General features: G+C 35.7%; 1 protein-coding gene across 17 annotated transcripts in view; it reads right to left on the bottom strand.

Moving 5' to 3' along the window:
• The window catches only part of MATR3 (matrin 3), a 47,797-nt gene that overhangs the window by 3,465 nt on the left and 17,391 nt on the right, over nt 1-26,941 (bottom strand). For 3 of the 17 annotated variants that reach the window (XM_059061360.2, XM_067031735.1, XM_067031738.1), the window contains exons 5-15: nt 14,502-15,589; nt 9,469-9,530; nt 8,333-8,374; nt 7,888-8,000; nt 7,586-7,638; nt 7,029-7,154; nt 6,163-6,288; nt 5,811-5,978; nt 1,815-1,946; nt 1,323-1,366; nt 851-1,226 (exon numbers count right to left, since the gene is read on the bottom strand). In XM_059061360.2, the coding sequence (XP_058917343.1) occupies nt 851-1,226; nt 1,323-1,366; nt 1,815-1,946; nt 5,811-5,978; nt 6,163-6,288; nt 7,029-7,154; nt 7,586-7,638; nt 7,888-8,000; nt 8,333-8,374; nt 9,469-9,530; nt 14,502-15,413 (2,154 nt within the window). In that variant the 5' untranslated portion in view covers nt 15,414-15,589. Of the gene's footprint in view, nt 1-850; nt 1,227-1,322; nt 1,367-1,814; nt 1,947-5,810; nt 5,979-6,162; nt 6,289-7,028; nt 7,155-7,585; nt 7,639-7,887; nt 8,001-8,332; nt 8,375-9,384; nt 9,531-14,501; nt 15,590-26,090; nt 26,539-26,941 lie in introns of those variants that run through there. The other 14 variants (XM_067031734.1, XM_067031737.1, XM_067031739.1 and 11 more) reach the window with 13 other exon arrangements.

Genomic DNA, 26,941 nt, shown 5'->3' with positions numbered 1-26,941 from the left:
GTGCAGGGGACACAGTTTCATGCCCGGTCCTGGAGGATGCCACATGCCGCGGAGTGGCTAGGCCCGTGAGCCACAACTGTTGAGCCTGTGCTCCGCAACAGGAGAGGCCATGGTAGTGAGAGGTCCGCTCACCGCGATGAAGAGTGGCGCCAGCTTGCTGCAACTGGAGAAAGCCCTTGCACAGAAACGAAGACCCAACACAGCCAAAAATAAAATATAAAATACATAAATTTAAAAAAAAGACAGCAGGAATGTTTTTTAAAAAAACTATTAAAGTATCTAATCAAGGTTACATTTCTCTAATAGGAAAGCTCTTCAAATTCAATTTTTTTTTTTTTTTTTTTTTTTTTGGCGGTACGCAGGCCTCTCACTTCTGTGGCCTCTCCCGCTGTGGAGCACAGGCTCCGGACATGCAGGCTCAGCAGCCATGGCTCATGGGCCCAGCCGCTCCACGGCATGTGGGATCCCCAACCATTTTTGACAAAAGGTTTTTAGTGGCCTGGGTCAGTTAAGTTACTGTAAAATTCATACCCCATCTTTTAAAGAACAAGCTGGACCATGAAGGCTGCCTACTACTACTTACACACTACCACTACAAAACAGAATCATATGTAGTTTTAAGTCTTTCTCCTTCACTACTAAAAAGTTCCCTTTGTGAACTGACATTTTTCTTTTGAAAATTAGTCCTATTTAATCTATTTATTGCAGAGTTTAGATTTCAATGTTTTTATTATTCATATCTATTTTTCCCTAATGTAAGTGACTTCTCTTTACTGTGACCCTAACATATATAATTTGAAACATTTATCTAATCTCGTTTTCTACTAAAATAGGTCAACACAACCTTTACCTTTTTAAGCTTTTTCTTCGCAGTTGCTGAAGCACTCGCATTTGCATCTTTTTTCACAACTTTGTCAGAAGGTTCCTTTTTCCCATCAGATGCCACATCCCCTAAATTAGCAAGATCTGTCTCATCTCCCACTGAACTGCCACTTTCTAGCAGTGCTGCTGCTTCTTCTTCATCTACAAGTAGCTCATCTTCAGATTCAAGAAGCATGTTAGGTTCTTGTTCTGCCTGGTCATCCTTTGTATCTTTTTCACCATCTTCTCCTGATTTCTCTTCTTGTTCTTTACCTTCGGTTGTACTTTCAGTCTTCTGGGAACCATCAGTTTTGGATTTCTTATCACTTGGAGATTCTTTGCCATCTGGAGAGTAAGATCTTTTCCTGAAACCAAAAGATACATCTGAATTAATTCACCTGAGCTGGAAAACAAAAGTTTTTAATATACTAGACACAGACACACACACAAAGGGAAATTACCGGGACTTATCTTTTTTCAGTAAGTCAATGCCTCTGTTGGGAATCTAAAAAAACAAAATTTTACGTAAGTTAAATAAATGTATTAGAATTTGTAGAATATATAGTTATCCAATTAACTAATAATTGATGGCCATCCTTTATATATCAACTAAGCTTATTCAATCTCTGTAACCATACCTAAGAATTTAAGCTGCATATAGTTACCAGTTCATTACAATCAACATTTCAATAGAGCAGTGAATAATAAACATTTTGTTAACAGAACTCTGTTCAAATAAAATCTTAAATAAAATAGATAAAAGTAAAAAAGTGCTTTTATACAGACATCAGTTTAAGAACTTCTGTACTAACGAAGACCAGAAAAAGAGAAAAGGTTATTCTTTTTCAATAACCAAACCCTATATTCTTGGCATATAAATATTTATAAGAATGTCATGGCTTGAAAAGCATGAAAACAAGCTTCATAATGAAATAGAATCAAATACTACATACCCTGAGTACCAATTTTTTGTATTTTTCAGACAGGTCAACTTTTACACATCTCCCTTGAAACCAAAGAGCCTTTTTCAAACAGTGGTCAACCATTGCCATTGCATCTTCTCTGGTCTCCATCTCAATAAAGGCCTGAAAAAAATATATAGCAAAGATATTATTTTTCAGAGAACCGTACAGAATTTTAGAGCTTATTTTTTCTACCTGTTAGGAGAATTTAATCTTTAGTATAGAGATAGCAGTAAGAGTTAAAAATCACCCAGTGAAATAAGGGCAATTTGTCAGATTTACAAGTATCTTGTCCAAATATTAAACCACCTATATAGTCTTTTTGCAAAAGTAATTAAAGTACTAAGCTTAGAAAATATCACTCAAAATACATTAAGGAAAAGAACAAAAAATTAAAAAGTAAAAGTCTGTAAGTATACAAAACTCATATTGCTACAAAAGGGTTAACAAAAAAGAAAGAAAAGATGCTCTCCTTACTGTGAATTTTAAAAATGAAATACAAGTATGACATAACTTAATCCATCTATTAAATTCACATAATCTGAAAAGTCTTTAATACCCAGCGTTTGCAAAGCTCTCACTCTCAGACAATGCTGGTCTGACTATAAATGAGTACTATTTTTTGAAGAGCAATTGAACACCATCAAAGTAAAGAAAGCAAATATCAGGATCCAAAATTCCAATTCTGAAATTTTATCCTTCAATCAAATGCATAAATTCACATGCCACAAAGTCCACAGCACCATTAATGGCACAGCCAAAATACTAGCAACTCTAATATCCATCAACTAAAGAAATTAAATTCATTCGTTTACTCAATGGAATCATATAACGGGGAAAACCACAGTATGATATAATCCCATTTGAAGTAAGGGGAAAAAGTATACCTATATACACAAAAGAAGATCTTTGGAAGCAAACTCTGGAAACAAATAGTGTTATTAACCAAGCAAAAGGAAAGATCTTTACTTTCCACTTTTCCTTATTCACTACAAATGAGGGTATTAAAAAAAAAAAAAAAAACCCCAAAAAACAAACAAAACTTAAAGCACTCTGAGAAATCATCTTTAACTAGGGCTTTACTGGAGTATAACTGCTTCACAATACTATGTTAGTTTCTGTTGTACAACAAAGTGAATCAGCCATATGCATACATATAATCCCATATCCCCTCCCTCTCAAGCCTCTCTCCCAATCCCACCTCTCCAGGTCATCTCAAGGCACCGAGCTGATCACCCTGTGCTGTGCTGCTGCTTCCCACTAGCTATTTTACATTCGGTAGTGTATATATGTCGATGCTACTCTAACTTCACCCCAGCTCCCCCCTCTCCCCACTCCATGTCTTAAGTCCATTCTGTATGTCTATGTCTTTATTTCTGCCCTGCCACTAGGTTCATCGGTTCCCCCCTTTTTTTAGATCCCATATATATTATGTGTTAGTGTACAGTATTCATTTTTCTCTTTCTGACTTAATTCACTCTGTATGACAGACTCTAGGTTCACCCAACTTGCTACAAATAACTCAATTTCATTTCTTCTTATGGTTGAGTAACACTCTACTGTATCGATGTGCCACATCTTCTATATCCAATCATCTGTCAATGGACATTTAGATTGGTTCCATGTCCTAGCTATTGTAAATAGTGCTGCAATGAACATTGTGGTACAATGACTCTCTTTGAATTATGGTTTTCTTAGGGTATATGCCCAGTAGTGGGACTGCTGGGTCATATGATAGTTCTAATTTTAGTTTTTTAAGGAACCTTCATACTGTTCTCCAAAGTGGTTGTATCGATTTACACTCCCACCAACAGTGCAGGAGAGTTCCCTTTTCACCACACCCTTTCCAGCATTTACTGTTTCTAGATTTTTTGATAATGGCCATTCTGACCAGTGTGAGGTGATACCTCATTGTAGTTTTGACTTGTATTTCTCTAATAATTAGTGATGTTGAGCATCTTTTCATGTGCCTCTTGGCTATCTGTATGTCTTCTTGGGTAAAATGTCTATTTAGGTCTTCCATCCATTTTTTAATTGAATTGTTTTTTTGATATTGAGCTCCATGAGCTGTTTGTATATTTTGGATATTAATCCTTTGTCCATTGTTTCATTTGCAAATATTTTCTCCCATTCTGAGGGTTGTCTTTTCATCTTGTTTATGGCTTCCTTTGCTGTGCAAAAGCTTTTAAGTTTACTTAGGTCCCATTTGTTTATTTTTGTTTTTATTTCCATTTCTCTAGGAGATGGGTCAAAAAGGAACTTGCTGTGATTTATGTCACAGAGTGTTCTGCCTATGTTTTCCTCTAAGAGTTTTATAGTGTCTGGCCTTACATTTAGGTCTTTAATCTACTTTGAGTTTATTTTTGTATATGGTGTTGTGGAGTGTTCTAATTTCATTCTTTCACATGTAGCTGTCCAGTTTTCCCAGCACCACTTATTGAAGAGGCTGTCTTTTCTCCCTTGCATGTTCTTGCCTCCTTTGTTGAAAATTAGGTGACCATTATGTGCGTGGGTTTCTCTCTGGGCTTTCTATCCTGTACCGTTGATCTATAGTTCTGTTTTCGGGCCAGTACCATACTGTCTTGATTACTGTAGCTTTGTAGTATAGTTAGAAGTCAGGGAGTCTGATTCTTCCAGCTACGTTTTTCTTTCTCAAAATGGTTTGGCTATTTGGGGTCTTCCGTGCTTTCTTACGAATTGCAAAATTTTTTGTTCTAATTCTGTGAAGAATGTCATTGGTACTTTGACAGGGATTGCACTGAATCTGTAGATTGCTTTGGGTAGTACAGTCATTTTCACAATATTGATTCTTCCAATACAAGAACATGGTGTATTTCTCCATCTGTTTATGTCATCTTTGATTTCTTTCATCTGTGTTCTATAGTTTTCTGAGTACAAGTCTTTCGTCTCCTTACATAGGTTTATTCCTAGGTATTTTATTCTTTTTGTTGCAATGTTAAATGGGATTGTTTCCTTAATGTCTCTTTCTGATCTTTCGTTGTTAGTGTATAGGAATACCAGAGATTTCTGTGCGTTAATTTTGTATCCTGCAACCTTACCAAATTCATGATTAGTTCTAGTAGTTTTCTGGTGGCATCTTTAGGATTCTCTATGTAGAGCAGAAAATGATGTCATGTCATCTGCAAACAGTGACAGTTTTACTTCTTCTTTTCCAATTTGGATTCCTTTTCTTTTTCTTCTCTGACTGCCATGGCTAGGGCTTCCAAAACTATGTTGAGTGGCAAGAGTGGACATCCTTGTCTTGTTCCTGATCTTAGCAGAAATGCTTTCAGTTTTTCACCATTGAGTATGATGTTTGCTGTGGGTTTGTCATATATGGCCATTACTATGTTGAAGAAGTTCCCTCTATCCCCATTTTTCTGGAGAGTTTTTATTATAAATGGGTGTTGAATTTTGTCAACAGCTTTTTCTGCATCTATTGAGATGATCATATGGTTTTTATTCCTTAATTTGTTAATATAGTTTATCACATCGATTGATTTGCATATACTGAAGAATCCTTGCATCCCTGGGATAAATGCCATTTGATCATGGTGTATGATCTTTTTAATATGTTGTTGGATTCTGTCTGCTGGTATTTTGTTCAGGATTTTTGCATCTGTGTTCATCAGTGATATTGGTCTGTAATTTTCTTCTTTTGTGATATTTTTGTCTGGTTTTGCTATCAGGGTGATGGTGAATTTGGGAGTGTTCCTCCCGCTGCAATTTTTTGAAGAGTTTGAGAAGGATCAGTGTTAGCTCTTCTCTAAATGTTTGATAGAATTTGCCTACTGTGACTTATAAAAAACTACACTTGGCTAGAAAATTTATCTATGATAAGATAAAGAACCACTCCACCCTGGATACCAAATTACTGGCCCCGCCCTTTCTTTACTACAAATGAGAATATTAAAAAAACAAAACAAAACAAAAAACTTAAAGCACTCTGAGAAATAATCTTTTTCAAAACTTCTACATGTATATTACCTGACTTTTCATCCTCATCAGTATATAATTCTTAATCTTCCCATAAGGCTCAGCAAGCTTGAGGACAGCACTGTCAGAATAGCCAGAATGAGGTAAATTGCTGAGATGTATCACACGTCCAAGCTCTTGTTTTTGATCAAACTTCTGGTCTGGCTTCCCTTCAGGTTTCTTTAATAAGTGGGAAAAAAAGGGAGGGAGGGGGAGTCAAATGTTGGTAGGTAGGCCGTAATTATTAGTTAATAGTTAAGATTATCCTAGATATTAGCAACATTTTAAAATAGCTGTAAGTTAGTAAATATTAAAATGATGTATCAAATGGTTGGTAATACAAATCTGGAAAAACAGATATTACCTTTATTCTTTTATACTTCTGGGACAAATGAACTCTCACTGGCTTGCCAAATACTAATGCTGGTGTGGTTGTATAATAATCCACTGCAGCCTGAGCATCTTCTGTGGTTGCCATTTCAATAAATGCCTAAAATGGCAAAAAAAATTATTTCCCCAAACCAACCAAATTCCACACTGCCCAAAGTCTTTCCAAAAATATTTAATCATTAAATAGAAAGCATTTTCAAGAATCTAAAAGCAAAACAAGAAACCCAGCATTACTAATTTGCTATTTATTAACGATCACCTCAGATTTTATTACCATCATGATACTAAAACTATCATTATGCCTTGTGAATCTGAAATAATTTGGTGCCATTTGGGTAAAAGTTTGAAATGGTTTTCCAAATAATTATTCTTATATAGCCCTTATAGTAGCAGCAGTGTAATAATGACAATATTACTGCTTAAGAATCACAATTTTTTTTTTTTTTTTTTTTGGCAGTACGTGGGCCTCTCACTGTTGTGGCCTCTCCCGTTGCGGGGCACAGGCTCCGGACACGCAGGCCCAGCGGCCATGGTTCAGGGCCCAGCCGCTCCGCCGCATGTGGGATCTTCCCGGACCGGGGCACGAACCCACGTCTCCCTCATCGGCAGGCGGACTCTCAACCACTGCGCCACCAGGGAAGCCCAAGAATCACAATTTATAAAGTTACTAATAATCCATTAGTACTAGAATTTATTACTGATTAGTTCAACTATTGGCCCTTTGGTCTATATTACATTCCATATTGATGATGTAAGCTTACATTCTTTTTCTAATACAAAATTATGTAATCCCCTTAGGAAGTATCTTAGTGATGAATAAATACTACACTTAACTCATACCTCATTAATTTTATTTAGAATCAGATGATTTGAAATAACTCCAAATGGTTCCACCAGCTGTAATAGTTGATATCTCAAGTTCTTCCCTCGCTGGAAATCCATGATGTGAACAACTCGGCTAGTTTCCTATCCATTAGGAAAAAATCAAGTTAGTAAACAAGTCTCTTTAGAAGCAATACGAAGCAGGTTATGTATTGTATTACAACTTTTATAACCTATAGTCAACCAGAAAAAACTAAATATTTAAAGTATGTCACTTGGGGTAAACCTCAAAGTTTCAGAAAACACTATCTGCACTGATATCTAAATTGACTACTGTGTACATAATTAGACAGCGAAGTTCTTAACTTTGAATCAAGGTGAGATCTCTAGACTATGGACATAAGAAAACAAACTTTTTAACTCTTATCAAAGTCATATACAAAAGCCTGATGATATTCAAACTAAAGCAACCTTCCTATAATAGACTATGACACAAATTCAATTAGCAAGGATTCAAGTCAAACCCCATCCCCCGGAACAGCTGAAACAGTAAAAGCAAGAGCTTTATTACTGACCACTCTGCCCTTTTGCATGTGTCTTGGTCCTTGCAGGTTTCCATTTCCAGCACCTTTATAGGGAAAAAGTGTATTTTTCAGTCTTGTAATAAATATACTTGTGCTACCAGGCTATTTTAATCGAAAAACAGACATCTTTCAAACACAAATGAAGGATATTACAAATATCATAAGCACCACGTCTTCTCATGCAATGTTATTTCTGAGTTATAGTTCAATGACACTTCTTTTGCCTAACATCACTGCATTTAATTTTTAGGATGAAAGCTCTTAGGGAAAGGTAACATGAATTTTATAATCACCCAGATTTCCTCTTGGTCCAACTGCTGGTCCCCCAAGATGAAATGAGGGAGGCGGAGGTCCCAGAATTCCTGGTGCTGGGTTTGTAGACTGCTGCAACATGAATGGATCACCCCTAGTATAATGTGAAAACATAAAATACAAAGCATGATAAAGTCCATCAAAAATAACTAAGATTTACTGCTAAAACATTTGTATGACTATGATCCCAATCTTTGGGGGCATTTATGTATGAAGTAACTAGGGAAAAATCTGTAACAATGAAATAAAAATTACTACATAAGATAGTTTCTAGAAATTTTTTCACCCAGTGACTTTTACTTTTACCAAACTCTCATATTCAATAAAGAAATTAAGAAAATATTGTTTATGAAATGTTGAAAAATTTAACCTGAATTCCTTACATTGATCTCCTTTACAAACAATAGCTTAAAAAATTTAACTTACATTGTGTGTCCTGTATCATTGTCAGGATTCCATTCTGGGTAGCTTTAAAAAGACCAGAAAATTAACTTTAAAATAAAACTGTCCTATTCACAAAGTAGCCTCGTTTGGCCTTTAAAATAGAGATTCATTAGTAAAGTTATACAGAGTCTCAGTGTTAGAAATATTACAGTTTAAAAACATGACATGTAGATATTTCCAAAGGAAAATTTCAGAATTTCAAATTAATTTAAATGAAGGAGAATAAACTTGTTCTGTATTGCCTGAAAATGTAGGTAATGTATGTTCCAATTAAAATACTCCTATACTTGGGTTTTTTTGGCCATGCCACATGGTTTGTATCCCCAACCAGGGACTGAACCCAGGCCCTTGGCAATGAAAGTGTGTGAAGTCCTAAACCACTGGGCCACTAGGGAATTCCCTATATCTGTTAATTCACAAAGAGGAAAAGTGCTGCATGAGGGACTGGAAATGTGGGTTATATAGGGAAACAAAGACTGACCACAGATTTTCTTTCTCCAATATTAAATACCAAGAGCAGAGCTGAGTTGTGGCACTAGACAGAAAGGACAGTACCAACATAGCACAGCATACGTGAAAATGGCCACTCCAGTGAACAATGGGTATCATGTGCTATTTAGGCAGGGATATTCTTTAGTAATTCAATTTCATTCTAGCAGCTTAAACTCAGAATCAAAAGTATCTCAAAAGCAAAAAATTTACATCCTGAAGGGTTTTGCTTGAAAACTAACTTGTAACTTCTAGTAATTTCCCCCCTTTCCACATCTTCTATATTCTTAGAGCACGTATTACTGTTACTGCAAATGCTCTTATGAACCTGTTCTATGTATAAAGGCAATCTTTAAGTCTATTAATTCTTTCAATTTGTATAAAAAGGACCAACATTTATTAACCCTAGAAATAATATTAAATAACAAAGTACCACTACCACTGCATCTGACATCCCATATACAATTCCAGATCTAAACATTTTGTTTGTAATTGGCATTGCCTGGACAGTACCAACTATGCAATAATAACAATGTGGATATTACAAGTAAACGGTGAACTCCCCAAAGCAATCAATGGGTGTTTCTGATTCACGATAAGGATGCTTTAAAGGTATTTCAAACTCCTACATTTCAAGAAGAAGCTGGCATCGACGACTGTGACTTGCTCCATTGATATGTTGACTCCACTCCTGTAGCAAAGTAAATTAGTAGAATTAACAAAAATAAAACTAAGGTATTTTCATTTGAACCATTCAAAATCTAGGATGTCAATCTATATGTAGTATCATAAGCAGAACAAACACCTGCCCATTCACTAATCACACTGAATTAATTTAAAACCGTTTCTCTGAATCCTTGTAGCTTGATCCTGCCCTCAAATACGCCATGCACATTCTTGGAAAAACTGGATAACTTGGTTAATATACTAACAGACCTGACAGGGAAAAGATATAGAGTTAATAAAGATCAAGAGTAGTAACTGACCTTGAGGATCAGTAGGCATATTAATTTCTGCTGTGGACGAAACTGAATTTTTATTTACGTATCATTAGAATTGCTTTTATAGAACTCTAAATATGATAAAATATCCATGGTTATATCACTTTAGAAAAGATATACTATAAATGTGAATAATTAGTTAAAAATAGTATCTTTAATTTTATTCAGCCTTTGAGGTATGTTGCAAGCTAAGTTGATTCAAAAGGAGTGACTTTTCTAGAAAATGCTCCCATTTATCAAAAAACTAAGCTCCCATTATATTTCCCCAAAACAGAGAAGCAAATTTTAGGAGTGTCCATTTCTAAATTTTAGGGAGGAAAACATTTTATTTCTTCAGTATTTGCTCCTGTGTGATTATTTTAAATTTGAAGGTATTAATTGTTTCCTATTTTATGCAAATAAACTTTCCTTTCTTTAGTTAAAAATCCACATGTAAATGATTAACATTTTAGGCAATATAAGAAAGAGTTAGGAAAAGTAGGCTTTGCTGCCAGACTGCCTACATTCAGTTCCCAAGGTGCCACTTACTAGATGTGAATCCTTCGTATAAGTTATTTAAATTCACTTTGATTCAATATTCTCCTAGGATTTTGTGAAAAGTAATGAATTAATAAAGGTAACCTGTTTATCACAACATTGCCAGGCACATAGGAAGTGCTAACAATAAAAAAAATTTTAATTAAAAAGAAAGAAAAGCAACTATTATTACATTGCTTATAAAGAAAGCTATCTTGTTTTACACTTCCTGCTTTACAAGTATTATTGTTTCACAAATCCCCACAAAATAAGGCAACTTTTCCAACACCCACACTACCTAATATATTATATTTGGAATATAAAAACATGGTCAGGCAATGTTTTAAAAAGGGAGTCTCACTTAGAGCTGAACTAAAATAAGGAACCAAATTACAAGAGACACCATTCTGAAACTTTTCAAAAAGTTATTTTATAAATGGGATCTAATTTTTTAAAACTAACTTACATTTTGAGAGTTTACACACATTTCTATGCCCTACTAAAATTAACTAAAACTGTGAAAGAGGTAAAATGGAACACATTCAAACAGAATGGTACTTCTAAGAACTTGGGGAACTATCTCTCAAAGCTGGATTGTCTTTTTAAAATAATGGCTAATAAGTAAGGAACTGGAAGAGATCTCTCCAGCTGGCTCTACAACCAGATTATTTGGGATATAAAACATTTCTACTTGCAAAGCAACAGACCACTGACTTGTTGGAGGCCACTTTTAAAATGGCTGTAACCAAGAGGCGCCATAGGTAAAGTTCACAAAATTCAGAAGCGGGATTAAACAAATACGTTAACTTAGAATTTTCTTAACGAAAAATGTTCAGATTTAAAATATCCTTGAGAAGTAGTGTGTTGGGAGAGGAGCAAAAGTTACCCTATTAATTAAGCATGCTTCTAATTAATAGGAGATGGAAAGGATATCTAGTTGATCAGAAGTTATTTATATCCAATCCCCCATGATCTTTAAAGGTTCAAACTTGTGAAAGTATGGCTGGTCTTACAAAGTACTAGAAGGAAAGCCAAGATCAAAGAATCAGTTATATACCTCCCAAACCCACCCATTACTAATCTGCACTACCACACCTGATCTTTTACTGTTTGGTCTAAGGTGAGGATTAAGAGCCAAAGGGGTTTTTTAAAAAACCTATATCCTTGTATTCTACATGGAGGTAACTCTCACATCAGATTAATAAAGAGTAAGGATTCACTTTTTGAATTCAGAAGTTCTGCAGGAAAAACTACATTCACCTTCATGTCTCTGAGATACCTAAATTATATAAAGAAAAGATAATTTGGAGAAGCACGTGTGGAATGGCAGAATAAAGAATAACTTAAGGGCTTCTAGAATACTGAAAGGAAAATATGAACTCAAGTGACAAGACAGTGAAAGGGCTGTAGTGGCCAGTTTTCTTTAAGTGAAAGGAATTTTGAGGCAAGTTCGAGGCTGTGTAGAAAAGCAACTTGATGTTCTACAATGACCTAGAAAGAAATAAAAGCAACACCATCACTAAAAGTTACTTAATATATCAAAAATAATGATGACAAATTAGATGTTTTTCACCTAAAAGTTTCTTATTTCATAGTAAGAAGAAGTTTTGATCATGTAGTCTATTTAACGTTACTAAGTGAAAAGAACAGATTTTCCAAGTTATGCAGCAATACCAGAGAGCAGGATTAAATGTTAAAAAAAATTTTCATTATCCACTTCCTCTAAACTCATTGATTCTACATCAGCTATAAATTAAAAAGATCCCTACTAAAAGTATTTATTTTTTCCATAATGAAGATATCCAGAAAACATTAGCTATGTTAAGGAAACTAAAATACATTAAGAGAATCCAGGTGCTAAAACTTCTTAAAATTGGTACAATTTACAAATACCATAAATTTTGTAAATCAATCAAAGGGCCTCTAAAGTAATTCTTAACTGTTTCTAAATTTGTGATAAAATACCCAAACTAGCTAGGGTACATGCATTTTTACAGGTTAAAAGTACCTCTTGCACTAGGTAAGGTGTCTTACTCTTGAGTTCGAAGTTTCAAATATTCAAAAATATTCTTTTGTCAATTTAGGTCCATTTACTATCATTATTTATTAATATAACTGTTAAGGAACTAGAAGGTAGCAACATTTGGAGAGAAAAATATAATCATATATAAAAATAGAAACTTTTTTCTGATTAAAGTCCTTCTTGGTTTTCTTTTGTGTTCCTTTATTTGAACTGTTTTCCCATGTGTTAAGCAGCAAGGTTAAATTACTGCTCCAAGTCAGGAAAAGGAGACTTCCAACAACAGCTTTTGATTTATGATAACTCTAGTAGAAAAGATTTTAAGTCCCTTACAATCACTTTGAGACACTGTAACTAGCTATCTTTAAGTCTTAGAGTTTAGAGAACCTATCTGAGAATATTTCTCGTATTGCCATTTCTGCAAACAGGCAAGAAGTAACAGAAAATATTTTGAACCACCAAAGTTTAATGGACCTTTTCATTAAATCAATTCATACCAGACCTAAAACTTGAAGTCTGGTACTGAACAAAAACTAAAGTCCATGATATACTTAGTGTATCCAACAAATCTGAAAAAGGAAAACACCAAAACACCTATGAAATACAATTCCCTAACTTTTATGAGTTTGTGGTTCTGTCTTAAATGAAAATTAATCTATGAACGTAAATTTAGCATTTGAATTTATTTTGACATGGATTAAAGATTAAAATATTCCGTGTATAAATTATTGATGCATTAACTCAAAAGATTTTTGTATTATAAGGAATACATACACATATTTAGCTAGTAATTATTCTTAAAGATATTTTTCAAAGTACTCTGTAAATTCAAATAATATAAGAAGTCTCTTCTCTTAGTTATCTGAGACAAAAATATTGAGATCCAAACACAGAAAAGGGATTGATTGGTAATACTTTTAAAAAGATCAAAAACAAAATCTCTAATGACCTATATGATATAGTTTGCTCAAAAATCAACACTCACTTAAAAATGCATTTAAAAGGGATAGCTATGAAAAGAAAATGACCCTTCCAAATGTTACTGTGAAGAAAAAACCCTGTAACAGTAACCATCAAATCAGTTTCATGGCAGCAACATGTTGCAGTTAAGTACAGCACATCAGGAAAAATGGATGGTCAGATTATAGATCAAGCTAGTGGAGTGCTATGATGTTGACTTTAAGTCAACTGCACTGTATTTTGGGGGGGAAAAAAACAGTGCGAATGATTAGCATTGAAAACGTTGAAAGAGAAAAGACCATATATTTAAAAGGACATTTTGAAAAAGTTCCCATTTTGCCAGATGTGATAATTAAAGCAAAGGAGGATTAGATTTTTTTTTTCCTCAAATGACTATACCAGAAGTCTAAGCCTAAGTCAGAAAAAGAACATGCTTATGAGGAACACAGAGCAGGATACTGCAGTAGTTGATTTTCCCAAGTCTCTAAAGGGATAGATGCAATATGGGATAATAAAAAGTGAGTTTTGAAGTATGTTTAAGAAAGTTGTGGAAAAGGAGAAAAAAAATGATGAAAAAATTTCAGTTACAGCATGAGAGTTTGTGTTAAAGGGAAATTAAAAAAGGAAGAATGAACTAATCTAAAATATGAAATATACTGAAACAAACACCAGGGCTCTACATTAACTCTTTCCCTGTAGCCACAGACAAGGAAAAAAAGAGAATTGTTCAAGAATACATCTTTACTACATACGAATCAGTAATTAAGACAGATGGAGAGCTGATTATCTAGCTTCCTGAATGGCAGAGCACATTGACTGCAAAAAAAAAAAAAAATACTTAAAACAATTCAACAAAGCAGACAAAAAACCTGCTTAAATATACGATTAAGAAGAACATATTGATGCCAAAAACCAACAAGATAATCCCAGTGGATGACAGCTTTGTGGCCAGAAGTAATCTAGGCAGATTGTATTAATGTAAAGCCCTGGTTTAAAATGCTCAAAAACAATTACCTTCGAAATAAAGTAAGTGTTCTCAAAAGTATAAAAATTCTCGATCAACTCAATGTCACCAGACTACAGAATTAGAGTAAAAGATATAGGTAAATACAGAATAGGCACTACAACGTAAAAGAAATTAGAAGTATCTGTTGCATTAACTCACCTTATTAGAATGAACTGGCAAATCACATATAGAGCACAGATGGGGATAACCCTTCGGTAAGAGTCCATGGAAGTCTTCAATATTGCTACTTGGAGGAGCGCCCCTCTTTTTCTCAAAGAGAGATCTCTCTTGTAAGGGGCCAGGACCACGTCCCATTCTCTCATACTCACTGTCAAATTTATGATAGTTATGCGAGGTCTCACCAAAAAAAGAATCATCCCTACACCTTTCTCCATCTCTTAATCTGTCATCTTCATAATCCATTCTGTCATAATAACCAGATTCTTGAGAACGACTTCCATGGTCATAATCAAGCACTGGGTTGAGACTAGGACCACGATCATCAAAACTATCTCTTCTAAAGTGCCTTTTTTCTTCCCAATCGTCCCTAGGTACTCTGTATGGTGGCTCCCGTGTAGCAGATCTGCCATCTCTACCATAACTCAATGTAGGGCCTTCTTCAGTTCTCCTCCTTTTAAGCTGTAGAAGGATTTGGGGCAAGTTCTCAGGAGTAATCTTGTCCTCTGGATAACGACTCAGTTCATCTAAGTCTCTAGCAGACAGACCAAAGCTGGCCAAAATGTTACTGGCCTGGTCTGCATCTCCACGGTGTTGAGAAGACAAAGGGAGCGGACCTCTACTTCCAATGTTAAATATAGACTGCAAATTATGGGAAGAAGTACTAGCAGAAGACAGTGCACTATGAGCTCCTTGTTGATTCAATGAAGAACTCATTCCAAGATTCATTAAACTAGCAAGGCGTGCAGTACCCTGGTTCATCCTTCCAAGAGATGCTGGCATACTTAAAGACTGGGTAGCAGCAGCAAGAAGGCCTATTCCTGCTGCAGACAGGTCACGCCCATGACCCTGCGAGTCCCTACCGAGAGATGACTGCTGGAATGACTTGGACATTGTAGAACTATCTCTTGTCTAGTTTATAGATTTAAAAAAATTTTTTTAGAAGATGGCCAAAAAGAAAGCTCAAACTAGAAAACTAGGTTAACTTTGCTTCAAAAAATGGTAACGCCAAGAAAAAGGATCAATAAGGACTGTAGAATCTTCTTCAAGCTGAGAACCAGCAGACAACTCTGTAGAAAAATAAGCAATTTTAGTCATAAATCCCTTTAAGTAGATGCCGTTTTTTTAGAAAAAAAACTTATGCATCATGTTGATTAAAAAAAAAAACATTTAAGATCTCAAACTTACAAGGAATTACATAACTTAAACAGATTTCAGATGTATGCAGAGCCTGCATGTAGATAATTAAAAAGCAGTCTTTCATGCTTAAGTTTAACTATTAAAGGGAATTTCATACTGAATTTAAAAACATTTCAATTGAAGGGTTAGATGTCTGAATACATCAAAATTTCAATAAAAATATAGATGGGTCTCTTCTTTTAGAAGAATAAAAATACACCCTATAGTATGATGCTTAAGTTCCAGAAGACTAAAAACAAAAAATCAAGGTCAGCAAGTCAAAGATGAATCAGTTGTATTGTTTTAGAAAATGAGACCTATTAACACTACCAGAAAGAACCAAGTAAAATCACAAGTAAACGAAGCTTAGGTGTCAAGTACCTAGTATAAGATCTAAGATCAAACACAATAGTTGAGACCTTTATGCAGCAAAATCAAATTGAGGTGAAGACAGATGTGAAGAAAAATAAGTGACTTCCTACAGTTTAAGGATTTCTGCACAAATTTAAGCCAAATAATTAACTAACTGCCTTCTTACTGTCCATCCTGTATCAGGCAGTTGCTTATTTCATCTCTAATCTTAAAAGGTAAGGAGAACTAAATATGCTCAGTACAGAAATAGGAGACCTCCCAAGAAAAAACCCAGGTACAGGAAGTATAGGTGATTTAAAGAAGTGAAACTCCCCTAGGTAGCAGCCACTGACATTCACTTAATGCTCAGGGCCACAGCACCCCTAGAGCTCAAAACAGGTGAAAATGAAAACGAGATCTTGCTTACACAGATTTCTGTAAACACAGATTCTTTCACAAGAATAGCCCAATCACCTGGAAAATTTAAATTCTGAATGCGATCCTCCAAGATGTGTTTCCTCCAAGACGTGAAAATAATGAAATTATTTTCATTTTCTTTCTTAAATTGTTATTTTACCTCAGAAATTGTTACGTAAGAATTTGGAAAGCATTTGTGTGAGCTCATAAAGTATCAGTTAAATGATATACACAATAAATGTCCTTGATGAAACAATTTTATAATCACAATTACATACAGAGGTTGATAAGTCTTAAATTGTTTGCTACATAATTCTACTAGGAGACGTTGCTCAGTTAACTTTTATACAGTTCATCACCCATACCCTAAGTACTGTTAGTTTAAAATATTAAACTTTATTAATGTAAAAACCAGGCAATATTCAATAGTTACAAGTCTATTATGGGACCAATTCCACCAATGACAGATTAAAGTAAGGAAACACTGGATGAAAACAGTGGTAGAAGAAGTATAAAAAAAAGTTGCAGGCAAGACTTTAGATTTTACAAAAAGATGTAACAAAGTTAAAAAGACATAGAAATGCTATCAGAGGTGACTGGAAGTACAGAAGATGTTTTTGCACACCAAGAAAGACGAATTTGAGAAAAGACACTAAAGAAACTAGTTCTAGATGAGATCCATTATGTAAACTACTTAGGCCTTCAGATTAATAAAGACAAGACTAAGTGTACATTATTGGATGAAGGTTCCTTTGATATGACTTTTAAATGCCATACAGAATGCCGGTTGATATATTGTGTAAACTTTGGTAGGACCCTCTAAGTTTTTATGTATACTTTGTTTAAAAAAAAAAAAATCAATACCATTAAGAGGGTTTTTCGAAATCAAAATTTTAAAGTATCGAGGTTACTATTAATTGCAGCATTGCCCTTCATTTGAAAGCCAAAGCTTTGTATTATTGAAAAGCCAGTATTTTGAAAGAACTATTCTTTCCCTTAGGGAAACTATACTGCAGCATTATGATCATATGTAAAATTTTTAAATTGATCATATTTTAAGGGAAATAAATGATTGCTGCAATACACAATTATTTTTCTTTGTAGCATATATGAAAATGATGGATCTGCAAAAAGGAAAGGTTAAGAGAAGTAAAGGTAAAGGTGATAACCTTAAGACAAACAGAAAATGGATGTCAGAAAAACTAAGAAAAAGGGCAAGACAAACCATGTAAATCCCATGACAACTTGTAATTCTTAAGAATAACAATATTTTTGTGACTCAGAATTTCAACTTAAAATGCAGTCCCACACAAAGACATGAGAGTAGCATTACTGAAAAAGAACTTAAGTCAGACTTTTGATTGAAACAAAGTTCTTAAAAATATTTTATTAGAACAAAGAAATTAAGAGAAATCAGACAAGACAGCACTGGTGCAAGAACATTTACAAAAAGTTCCTTTAGATCTTCGGTCAATGGTGAACGTAAGACGAACAAGTCACTTTAAAAGGCTCCTTTAAGCAAGACCTACTGCCTAATGAAAGTTAGCACAATACTGAGAGGTTTACTAAGTTACCAAGATTTTTTAAAAGATTAGCTTCTTTTACTGTATTTTCCCCCATCATTATAAATTTGCCTTTTCATAGAGATTAATAAAGCTTGAAAACAACTCCTTTGAGATAACTAACCTAGAATGTAATATCAAAATCCAATTTACCCATTTAAATTCTTTATACAATAAATTCTAAATGCCCATTAATGCAGAATCTTTCACTTCCAAAAGACAAAGTACCTCCACCCCACCCCCAACCAGGAAACATCAGAAAAAGAACGACTAATTAGGCTTGCTTTACAAATGCCAATTAACTACAATCTGATATTCAAATTCTCAATGAACAGATTTAAAGCTCATTTTAATACACAATTCTAAATTATTAACCTGGAACTTAAACCTAGTTCATGATATAAGTGCTACTAAAGATGTTAGCTTCACCTTCAACAGCTGAACAAGTGTCTGTATGTATGGTTAAGAAATAAGCTTCAGTTAAAAATATTCAACCCCCACATTCCATGAATACTATATGATACTCTTTATTGGATTTATTTTCTTCAACAATTAAAAGAAATTGAAAACTAAAATATTTCAGAAAACAAATGAAAGCTTAACACATCCAGAAAGTTCATGGAGAAAACAAATAGATGTTCCATATTTCAATTTCCTATGTAAAATAAAGACTACCAATTAGTCCTATTACATATTCATTCTTTCAGAGGGTTATTTAGCAGGAAGTGAAATGACCATAAGCAGATTTAGTTTTTTAAAAGACATTATAGAAAAAAACTTCAGCTTCTATATTTAAAGATGCTATGTTTTAAAAGTATCTAATACCATCATATGGATCTTTATGTTTTCAATTGTGTGAAATAATCACTTCTTAAAAACAACGAATCTGAAGATGGTATAATCATAAAGGCCTGTAGAGATACTCAGGAAAGAAATATCCACTTATAATAACCCTTTAATCTCACATAAAAATTTAACACACAACAGCTAAAAAACAATCGTTTCTTACAGTATTTTCCCCATCTGAATTAAAAACACAAAAGAGTGTAAGAAAATTTCAGATTTTCCACGCTCTATCAAGGTCAAACATCCTTGTGATTTAACTTATTCTTGCGAAAATATGCCAAATACACGTAGCAACCAACAATACCAATACAGTAAAAATGTCCTAACCATTTCACCAACAGATGGCAGGGATAGTTCACTATTAGTAATTTAAAGCATTGACTACTCTGGTCAGAACTTTTAAAGCAAGCAACTGATTCATTTCCAATTAAAATACAGGGTTAGGTTAATTACTCTTTAAAGTTTCTCATTTATTAAATTTATAATGGCTTTATAAATAACTTATCAACATAGTTTCCATTTTAGAGTATTAAGTAAATTTTCATTTTCACATTAGCTTATGTCACTATATGTTTTCTCAATATATGTTTATAACTTGTATTTCATTTAAGAGTTTGATTTTTTAAAAAGATTGTTATCTGAGGAACTATTCAATTTTATATATTGAGCTTGAGCCACTTAAAAAACTTTTATTTTAGTCTGTGTTCTTCAGTGTCATAATCTCATTTCAGTATGGCATGCCTTTAAGTGACTTACAAGTTTTTTTTTTAAAAAACAAGCTACTAATTAATTTAAATAGTAAACCCCCTAGGAAATACTGTCCCAGATTCTTTTTTTAATTGAAGTATAGTTGACTTACAACACTATATTTGTTTCAGGTGTACAGCATAGTGATTCAGTATTTTTGCATATTATACTCCACTATTAGTTATTACAAGATAACAGCTATTATTCCTTGTGCTATACCATATATCCTTGTTGCTTATCCAGCTCTATTAATTTCATTTTTGTATAAAGCAATATGTGCCTCATCACACAATAAAGATAAAACCAGATAAAGTGTCATGCCCAGGAAGGCTGAAAAACAAGTATTATTTTTAAATGCTTTAAGACTGTTGGTGTTAATCCAATCACAGACCTGGATTCAACTTCTAGCCCACTTCTTGATCCTTCCGCTAACACAGTACCTTCATCTGCTAAAATAGAAATCTTCATGGTAATCCACAGAAAGGATTCCTATTATTCAGACTTGAAACATTTTTCTTCTTCCTAGGTTTAAATTTTTTTTCCTAGTGACTTTATCAACTAGACATTAAATATTTTCAGATTAAGCAATAGAGAAAACTGATTAAATTCATACTACAGGAAAGAAAATTATTCCATTTAACTGGCAATTCTGACTCTTGATTTGACCTAAGACAGTAACTTGGCTAACTCTCTTCTCTACTTAAAAGCAAAATCTGGTTTTTCTCAAGGCACCATTCTGCCCTCTTAAGATTTCCCCCCTCCACTCACAACTTTATGATCTACTGCTCTTGGTTTCCACAAACATTTGTACAACTCTCTGATTTGATATAAACTGAGATTTTTAGAGCCCAAATGCCTGGATTTGAATCCCAGTTCTACTACAAAATAGCTGTGTGACCTTGGGCAAATTACTTAACATCTCTGTTTGTTCCCCCATATGTAAAATGGGACTAAAAATAACACCCACTTCATAAGACTTGGTACATGGTAAGCACCATAGTGATCATCTACTTTATGCAATCTGATCTTCACAACCAATGAGAAACTAGAAGTAAAAGGACTGGCCCAGAGACATAAACACCTTTCACTTTCACTGCACTATTTCATATATCAACTATACTATCATGTCTCATTCCTTTCTATTTGAAGTCATTTAAAATCTGAACTTTGTTCCTGAAACAGAAGTCTGCTTTAAAAGACCAGATTTAAAGACTGGCAGTAACCTAGACAAATAAGACTGAAGAAGAGAAATGGATTCTAGTGAAAGTAAACAAATTAAACCTCTTCCTTCTTCATTCTCTATTTCCAATCTACCTTTAAATTACCTTCTCATCCTTCAGAAATGCAGTCCATAACTATCTCCTCTGCCATAACCTTACTGGAGATACTCTGTCCTCTTGCCTTACAGATGGCATCCGTGTATTGGATCCATGTTCACAGGTTTCTATCACTCATTATTTTACTCTCTTCAAAAATATACTACTCACGCCGCGGAGCAACTAAGCCCGCAGGCGACAACTACTGAGCCTGCGCACCTAGAGCCCGTGCTCCCCAACAAGAGAAGCCACGGTGAGAGAAGCCCACGAGCTGCAACAAAGAGTAGCCCCCGAAAGCCCCGCGCACAGCAACGAAGACCCAACGCAGCCAATAAATAAAAAGTAAATAATCACACACACACAACTCCCTACTACTTACCACATGAAGTCCACATTCAAATACAATTATTAGCTGGAATGTGTCTCTCCGTTCTCCATTTAATATTAGTAGTTCTCTTAAGGTCCAGCACCACCCCCTTTATATCATACATTATACAAACCTGTCTATATAAACACCGAAGTTTAGAAACAACGTTAATGATACCTTCTACCTACCAATTTCCAGTGATTCCTCCTCCCCTTCTGCAGTCTCTTGTTTTTAAGTCTTACCACTTAATAGACATACATCTTTTTAAAAAGTGTCAGTTTGGCATTTCTGAATTTTATAAAAATTGGCTTAAAATGTATTAACGCTTACTTTTAAAAACTGATTTACACATGAATTACACCTACATTTTCATTGCAATATAGATACCATTATGGCACATACACTTATCTGTTTTGCAGATGATGAACATTTAGACTGTTTCCAATTTCCTGTCATTACCAAGAACGCTGTTATGAATATTTCTCGTTTTCCTGATGCTTAAGTGTAAAGTTCCCTCGTCCATTCTGCTTTCCCAGAATATCAGAGCCTACACAAGGAAACATAGCTAAGCACTAAAATTGTTCTGTTGTTCTACATCTTTTCACAGCTAGAAAATTTTTTTTTACTTTTTGATGTGAACCATTTTTAAAGTCTTTATTGAATTTGTTACAATATTGCTTCTGTTTTAAGTTTTGGTTTTTTGGCCCCTGGGGGGGGGGCACGTGGGATCTTAGCTTCCCCACCAGGGACTGAAGCCGCACCCCCTGCATTGGAAGGCAAAGTCTTAACCACTGGACCGCCAGAGAAGTCCCAAGAATATTTTAAATACAAAGGTTTCTATATCTTTGCTATTACTGTTCCTTTCCCACCTACTGTGTGATTCAGGTGTTCTAACACTTGACTTTAAACTTTCACATATGGTATAAGCTCTTTTATCAGTGACTATACCAAAGGGAGATGTTTAATATCCCAGAAATTCCCACAGAGGAAAAAAAAAAACCAAACACCATACACACACCTTTAAAGACCAGAAAGTTGTCTATTTCATTAACAATCTGTAAACTACAAATCAAAGATCCTAGTGAGACTCTAGTATCAACAGATTACTTTCCATATTTGCATTTACTGCTAACTATGACAACAACTGTAGGCATTTCCCCCCTTAGCTCTTCTTATCCAGCAGCATATCCAACAGCAAGAGCTGGGAAGACCTATCACCCCACCCCCCCCACCATGGGAACCCTCTTTGTTTTCCTACTAACATGTTCTGACAGGTACCAACAACCACAGGCTATTGGTACTCTACAAAAGGAAGGCAGAGATTTGCTATTTTTAAAAAAGTTTCCAGAAAAAAAACAAGTATTTTTATATCAATTAGCCTTATTCTTTGGAATAGCTTTAAAATCTTTAATAGTTAAAAAATTAAAGTTAAAAAAATTTTTAATTAAAAAGAATTGTACAAAAAAAAAAGAATTGTACGTAAGCTTTCATTGCTACTTCATGTAAATTTTAATTTCAGCAACTCCTGAGCCTTTTTTATACAGACATTAGAGCTTGACCTACAACTGGAAAATCACATGGAGGCTGCAACACATCAAAGGTACTGCATCTATTCAGACCTGCCACAGTAATAAATTATATTCAGGTGAGGAAAGATAACAGCATTTATCATATAACTTCTACTGTATTACAGTTTATATTTAAGCTTACAGTCAATATCATCTGCGATGAGTCAAAAGCTAAGGTACTTTAAAGGCTACATAGCCAAAGTCCTCTCAATCCACTGGCTTCTCTCTACTCTACCTTTATCCACTAAACAGCTTTTCTACCTATAAACCTTTTAACAAGCATGTCACAACCCTTGATCCTAATGGTCCAATGAGAAGACCCACTACATACCTAGGAATTTTAAATTAAAGCAATCTCCTGGACAGTGTTAACCCTGGAATAACGACATATATAAAAAATTGCAAAACTACACTGTCTACAACCCTTCTACCTCACCCACAATGAATTCAAGTATTGTCCATCCCAAACCTTAAGTCAGTCAAATATACTTAGAACCTGTTGTCACAGTGTGGTACAATTTTAATGCAATTCTAACTAAGAGAGGTATATAAAAACAAAGCACAGACTTTTAATTAGAAGATCTGCTAAGAACACCACCTAACAGATCATTACCCAATTTTCTAGTTTTGATCATTTAAAAACAGCTAATGGCTGCAGTTCATATCATAATCTAATTATTAGTCTTAATAATAAGTTTACATAACAATGTCTTCAGATTTCTGTTTGTACACACATAATAACAAGAGTATCTTACACAAGCGCTTCTTTCTGTCACTTTTGAACACTCTGCACTTGATTTCAAGAAGCTGGCTCATTTCTATCTCAATTCCCCTCAAAAATACATGAGATCATTAAAAAAACAAAACATGAGATTCTGGTCTTTTCAGCAGTTCTAGCATTTACAAAAAATGTTTCATTTTTTCTCATTACAAAAGTAACTATAACGTCTTGAGGATACTTCAGAAAAAAAAAGAAGGAAATACAAATGACCCACAACACCAACATCCAGAGCCAAAATTTTGAGTGTATCTCTATTTTTATGCTTATTTACATGTTCCTTGAAACAACAACAAAAAAATCATCAAATTTGGTATTAGTGGGGTTTTATTACACTTTCTTCCCAATGAGTACTATATTCCATTATAACTTTCCCATCACTACTCTTCTCTTAAAACACTTCTAAATTGCTGTATAGATTACCACTTGATGGTCACACTACAATTAGTAGATCTCCAAATGTTTTATCTTCTGGATTTTTAATATGCTTAATAACCAACACTAACATTTATGTACACCAATCTTTGACACATTATTCCCTTATTTACAGGATAACTTCCTGTAAGTATAGTTCTTCCATTTTTAAGCCTATTTATTAAAACATGCAGAGCCTGAATCAAGTATCCAATCAAAATGCAAGCGTTCTAGAACACACTGGCATCACTGCCATTGGTTAACTACATAACGACTTCCTTGGGGTTTAATTCTCTCTTCTGTAAAATTAGGAATTTGAACTACTTGTTATTTCTTAAATTATGTAAGACATTTTCTTTGCATTCTTCAGTTGTTAAAATTTGTTTAAATATCATTGACTTGTAATAATATTTGGCGTTTACACTTCCCTAAAAGCATTAGTAGAATTAGTATGTTTAAAGACTCCTTTAACATACACAATGTTTTAAGGTCAAGGGTGGTTAAATCCTTCTGAATTAATTAGCTCAAAATGCTACGTAAAAGCAACTCCACTTACACAAAGCTGAGGAGATGGTGTAAAGATGATAATGTGAAAACTTCCTCTCTGGGTAAGTATACGCTAACGTTATCAACATAAAACGTGAAAAGGAAGAAATGCCAATTTAAGGCACTTTCAACACAAACGCTTCTGGCTAACGATCACTTTTCCAAGTCTTATTTACATAATCAACCAGAAGAACCTTCATGTAGTACTTCAATCGTGTTTAATTTTAAGTTTAGTTAAGTGTAAAAGTCACACAGCGTTTTTTGCAACAAAAATCTGTCCTCCCCGCCTTCCTGATTTTCACAATACTACTAACGTGAAACAATTATGTCGAGAGACTCCGTAGGTGACTGAACCATTTAGATTTTTAAAAGGAAATTTTATTTTGAACATGTATGAAAATTACCTAAAATATAATTTTTGCCCGCAGAGTACAGCTGTTTAAATTTACCTGGGAGAAAACTGTTTTGTCGACTATCTAAAATATTAAACCAAGCTCTGTTCACGCAGAACGCAGCATCAATGCAAAATCTTATGACTACGACCTGGGAAATCAACGATTCGCACACTATTCCAGCGCGCTTGAAAGACTAGAATTTCGGAATCGCCATAACTGTTCTAGAAATATCTGGCTGGAAAACTGTAACTGATCCAATAAGCCTATGCCACAGAATGGGGCCACAGAGCAGGATAAACACCTAGGAGATATTGCTCCGCCGTAAACGGGAAAAGTCCCTGTAGAACACAGAACATGGCACAGCGCCGGCAACGAAAAGAACAACGATGCCGCGACTACACCAGGGTGTACTCTAAACCCTTTGTCTGGAAACCGGAAGGTCCCCACACCACGCCATCCTCTCTAGAGAACCCTAGACTGATAGTATTTTAATAAAGAGTAAAAGGAATGTGAGGTGACTCTCTAAACAACAAATCTCCTACCTCGCAGCGCACTGAAGAAGGCTTTATCCACGACGCAATACGATAAACAAGCGTTAACGTTTCATTTATCGGCCATTTTTACGCGATGGCGGGTGGGGGGAATTGTTTCTGAGGTCCGGCTAAAATCGCGCGCGCCTGTGTGTGGGCAGGGGACAGGGGAGTCTTAGGGGGCGCTATGAAACGATGGGCGAGGAAAGGAGCGAAGGCCGCGACACCAGGAAAAAAACGCCGCTCAAACGGCTAGGCTTTTCAGAGTCTACGAAATCCTCCATTTTGGAGCATATTTTCAGGCGCAAAAAGGGGAAAAAAAGCAAATATATCTGGGGCTGGCCCTATCTTAACTATCCTCCCCAAACGACAGGGCCCCTATGATTAGTCGGTACCTCAGGCCTCGAGCGCTCTTCCCTTCCCCTCAGCGCCGCAGTCCGCGTGTAACGGACTCGTCGTCCCGCCCCCGCCCACAGCAAGCCCAGGACGCAGGAAGCTCGGCCGATCGGCTGCCCTCTGCGCCCCCGACTCTCCCGCCGCACCCTGGGCCCTTGCCTGGCCGCGGGTCTCCCTCCGGGGCCGCTCACCTCCGCCGCCCGAGAAGGCTGGTTGCGCCGCCACTGCGCTCCTAACATGGCGGCCGCCGATCAGGCGGCTCACATACGCAGCGCGGAGGGAGGCAGAGCGAGCGAGCGGGAGCGAGCAAGAAAGGCGCGCCGCCGGCTCCCCGCGGTCCCTGTCGCCGTCGCTGCCTCCTCCCGGCGGACGCAGAGAGCCCCCGGCCACCCCACCCCGATTCTTACCCGCTTCTCGCCTACCTTAAGGAGAGGGAGAGGGAAAAGAGGCACCTCTCTCCAAGCGAGCGGGACGCTGAGACTCCCACAATCCCCCGCAGCAACGGCGCTGTAAGAGGTGGCAGCAGCGGCTGCAGCCGAAGAACAAACCCACTCTCGCGAGAGCTCGCCCCACCCACCTCGGTCCCTTTCTGCCCCTCCCCCTACTCAGCGCGCGCACGTCGCTCGCGCTCTTAGCGGCGGTCGTTGTTCTCTAATCCTGTAGCCCGCTTATGGCGGGAAATGGAGAGCCGTAGCTTACAAGTTCGAGTCCCATTCCCGACAAAGGATTTTTCTCGACTCCCCCCATATTGCTTGGTGCAAAACTTAAGAGTATGAGTTAGAAGCGAGTCGCAGGAATCCCTGGCCTAGACCTAATTTCTATCCTCTCTGGTATTCTCTGATAATTTGCTGAAGGGTCGTAGTTAGGGCCAGGAAGTGGGGACAGATACCATTTTGAGTGTTTTTTGATTTCAGATATTTCATGCAGAGGGTCATTGAGGAGAAAGACAACTATTGAAAAGACCGCAGCCATTTGGTGAATTTGAACGTAGAACACTCTTCAAGTACCCC

The sequence above is a fragment of the Kogia breviceps genome, chromosome 4 (assembly GCF_026419965.1).
Source record: "Kogia breviceps isolate mKogBre1 chromosome 4, mKogBre1 haplotype 1, whole genome shotgun sequence".
Taxonomy (NCBI): domain Eukaryota; kingdom Metazoa; phylum Chordata; class Mammalia; order Artiodactyla; family Physeteridae; genus Kogia; species Kogia breviceps.
The sequence above is the reverse complement of the archived record's forward strand: the minus strand, read 5'-3'. Positions and strand labels throughout refer to the sequence as shown.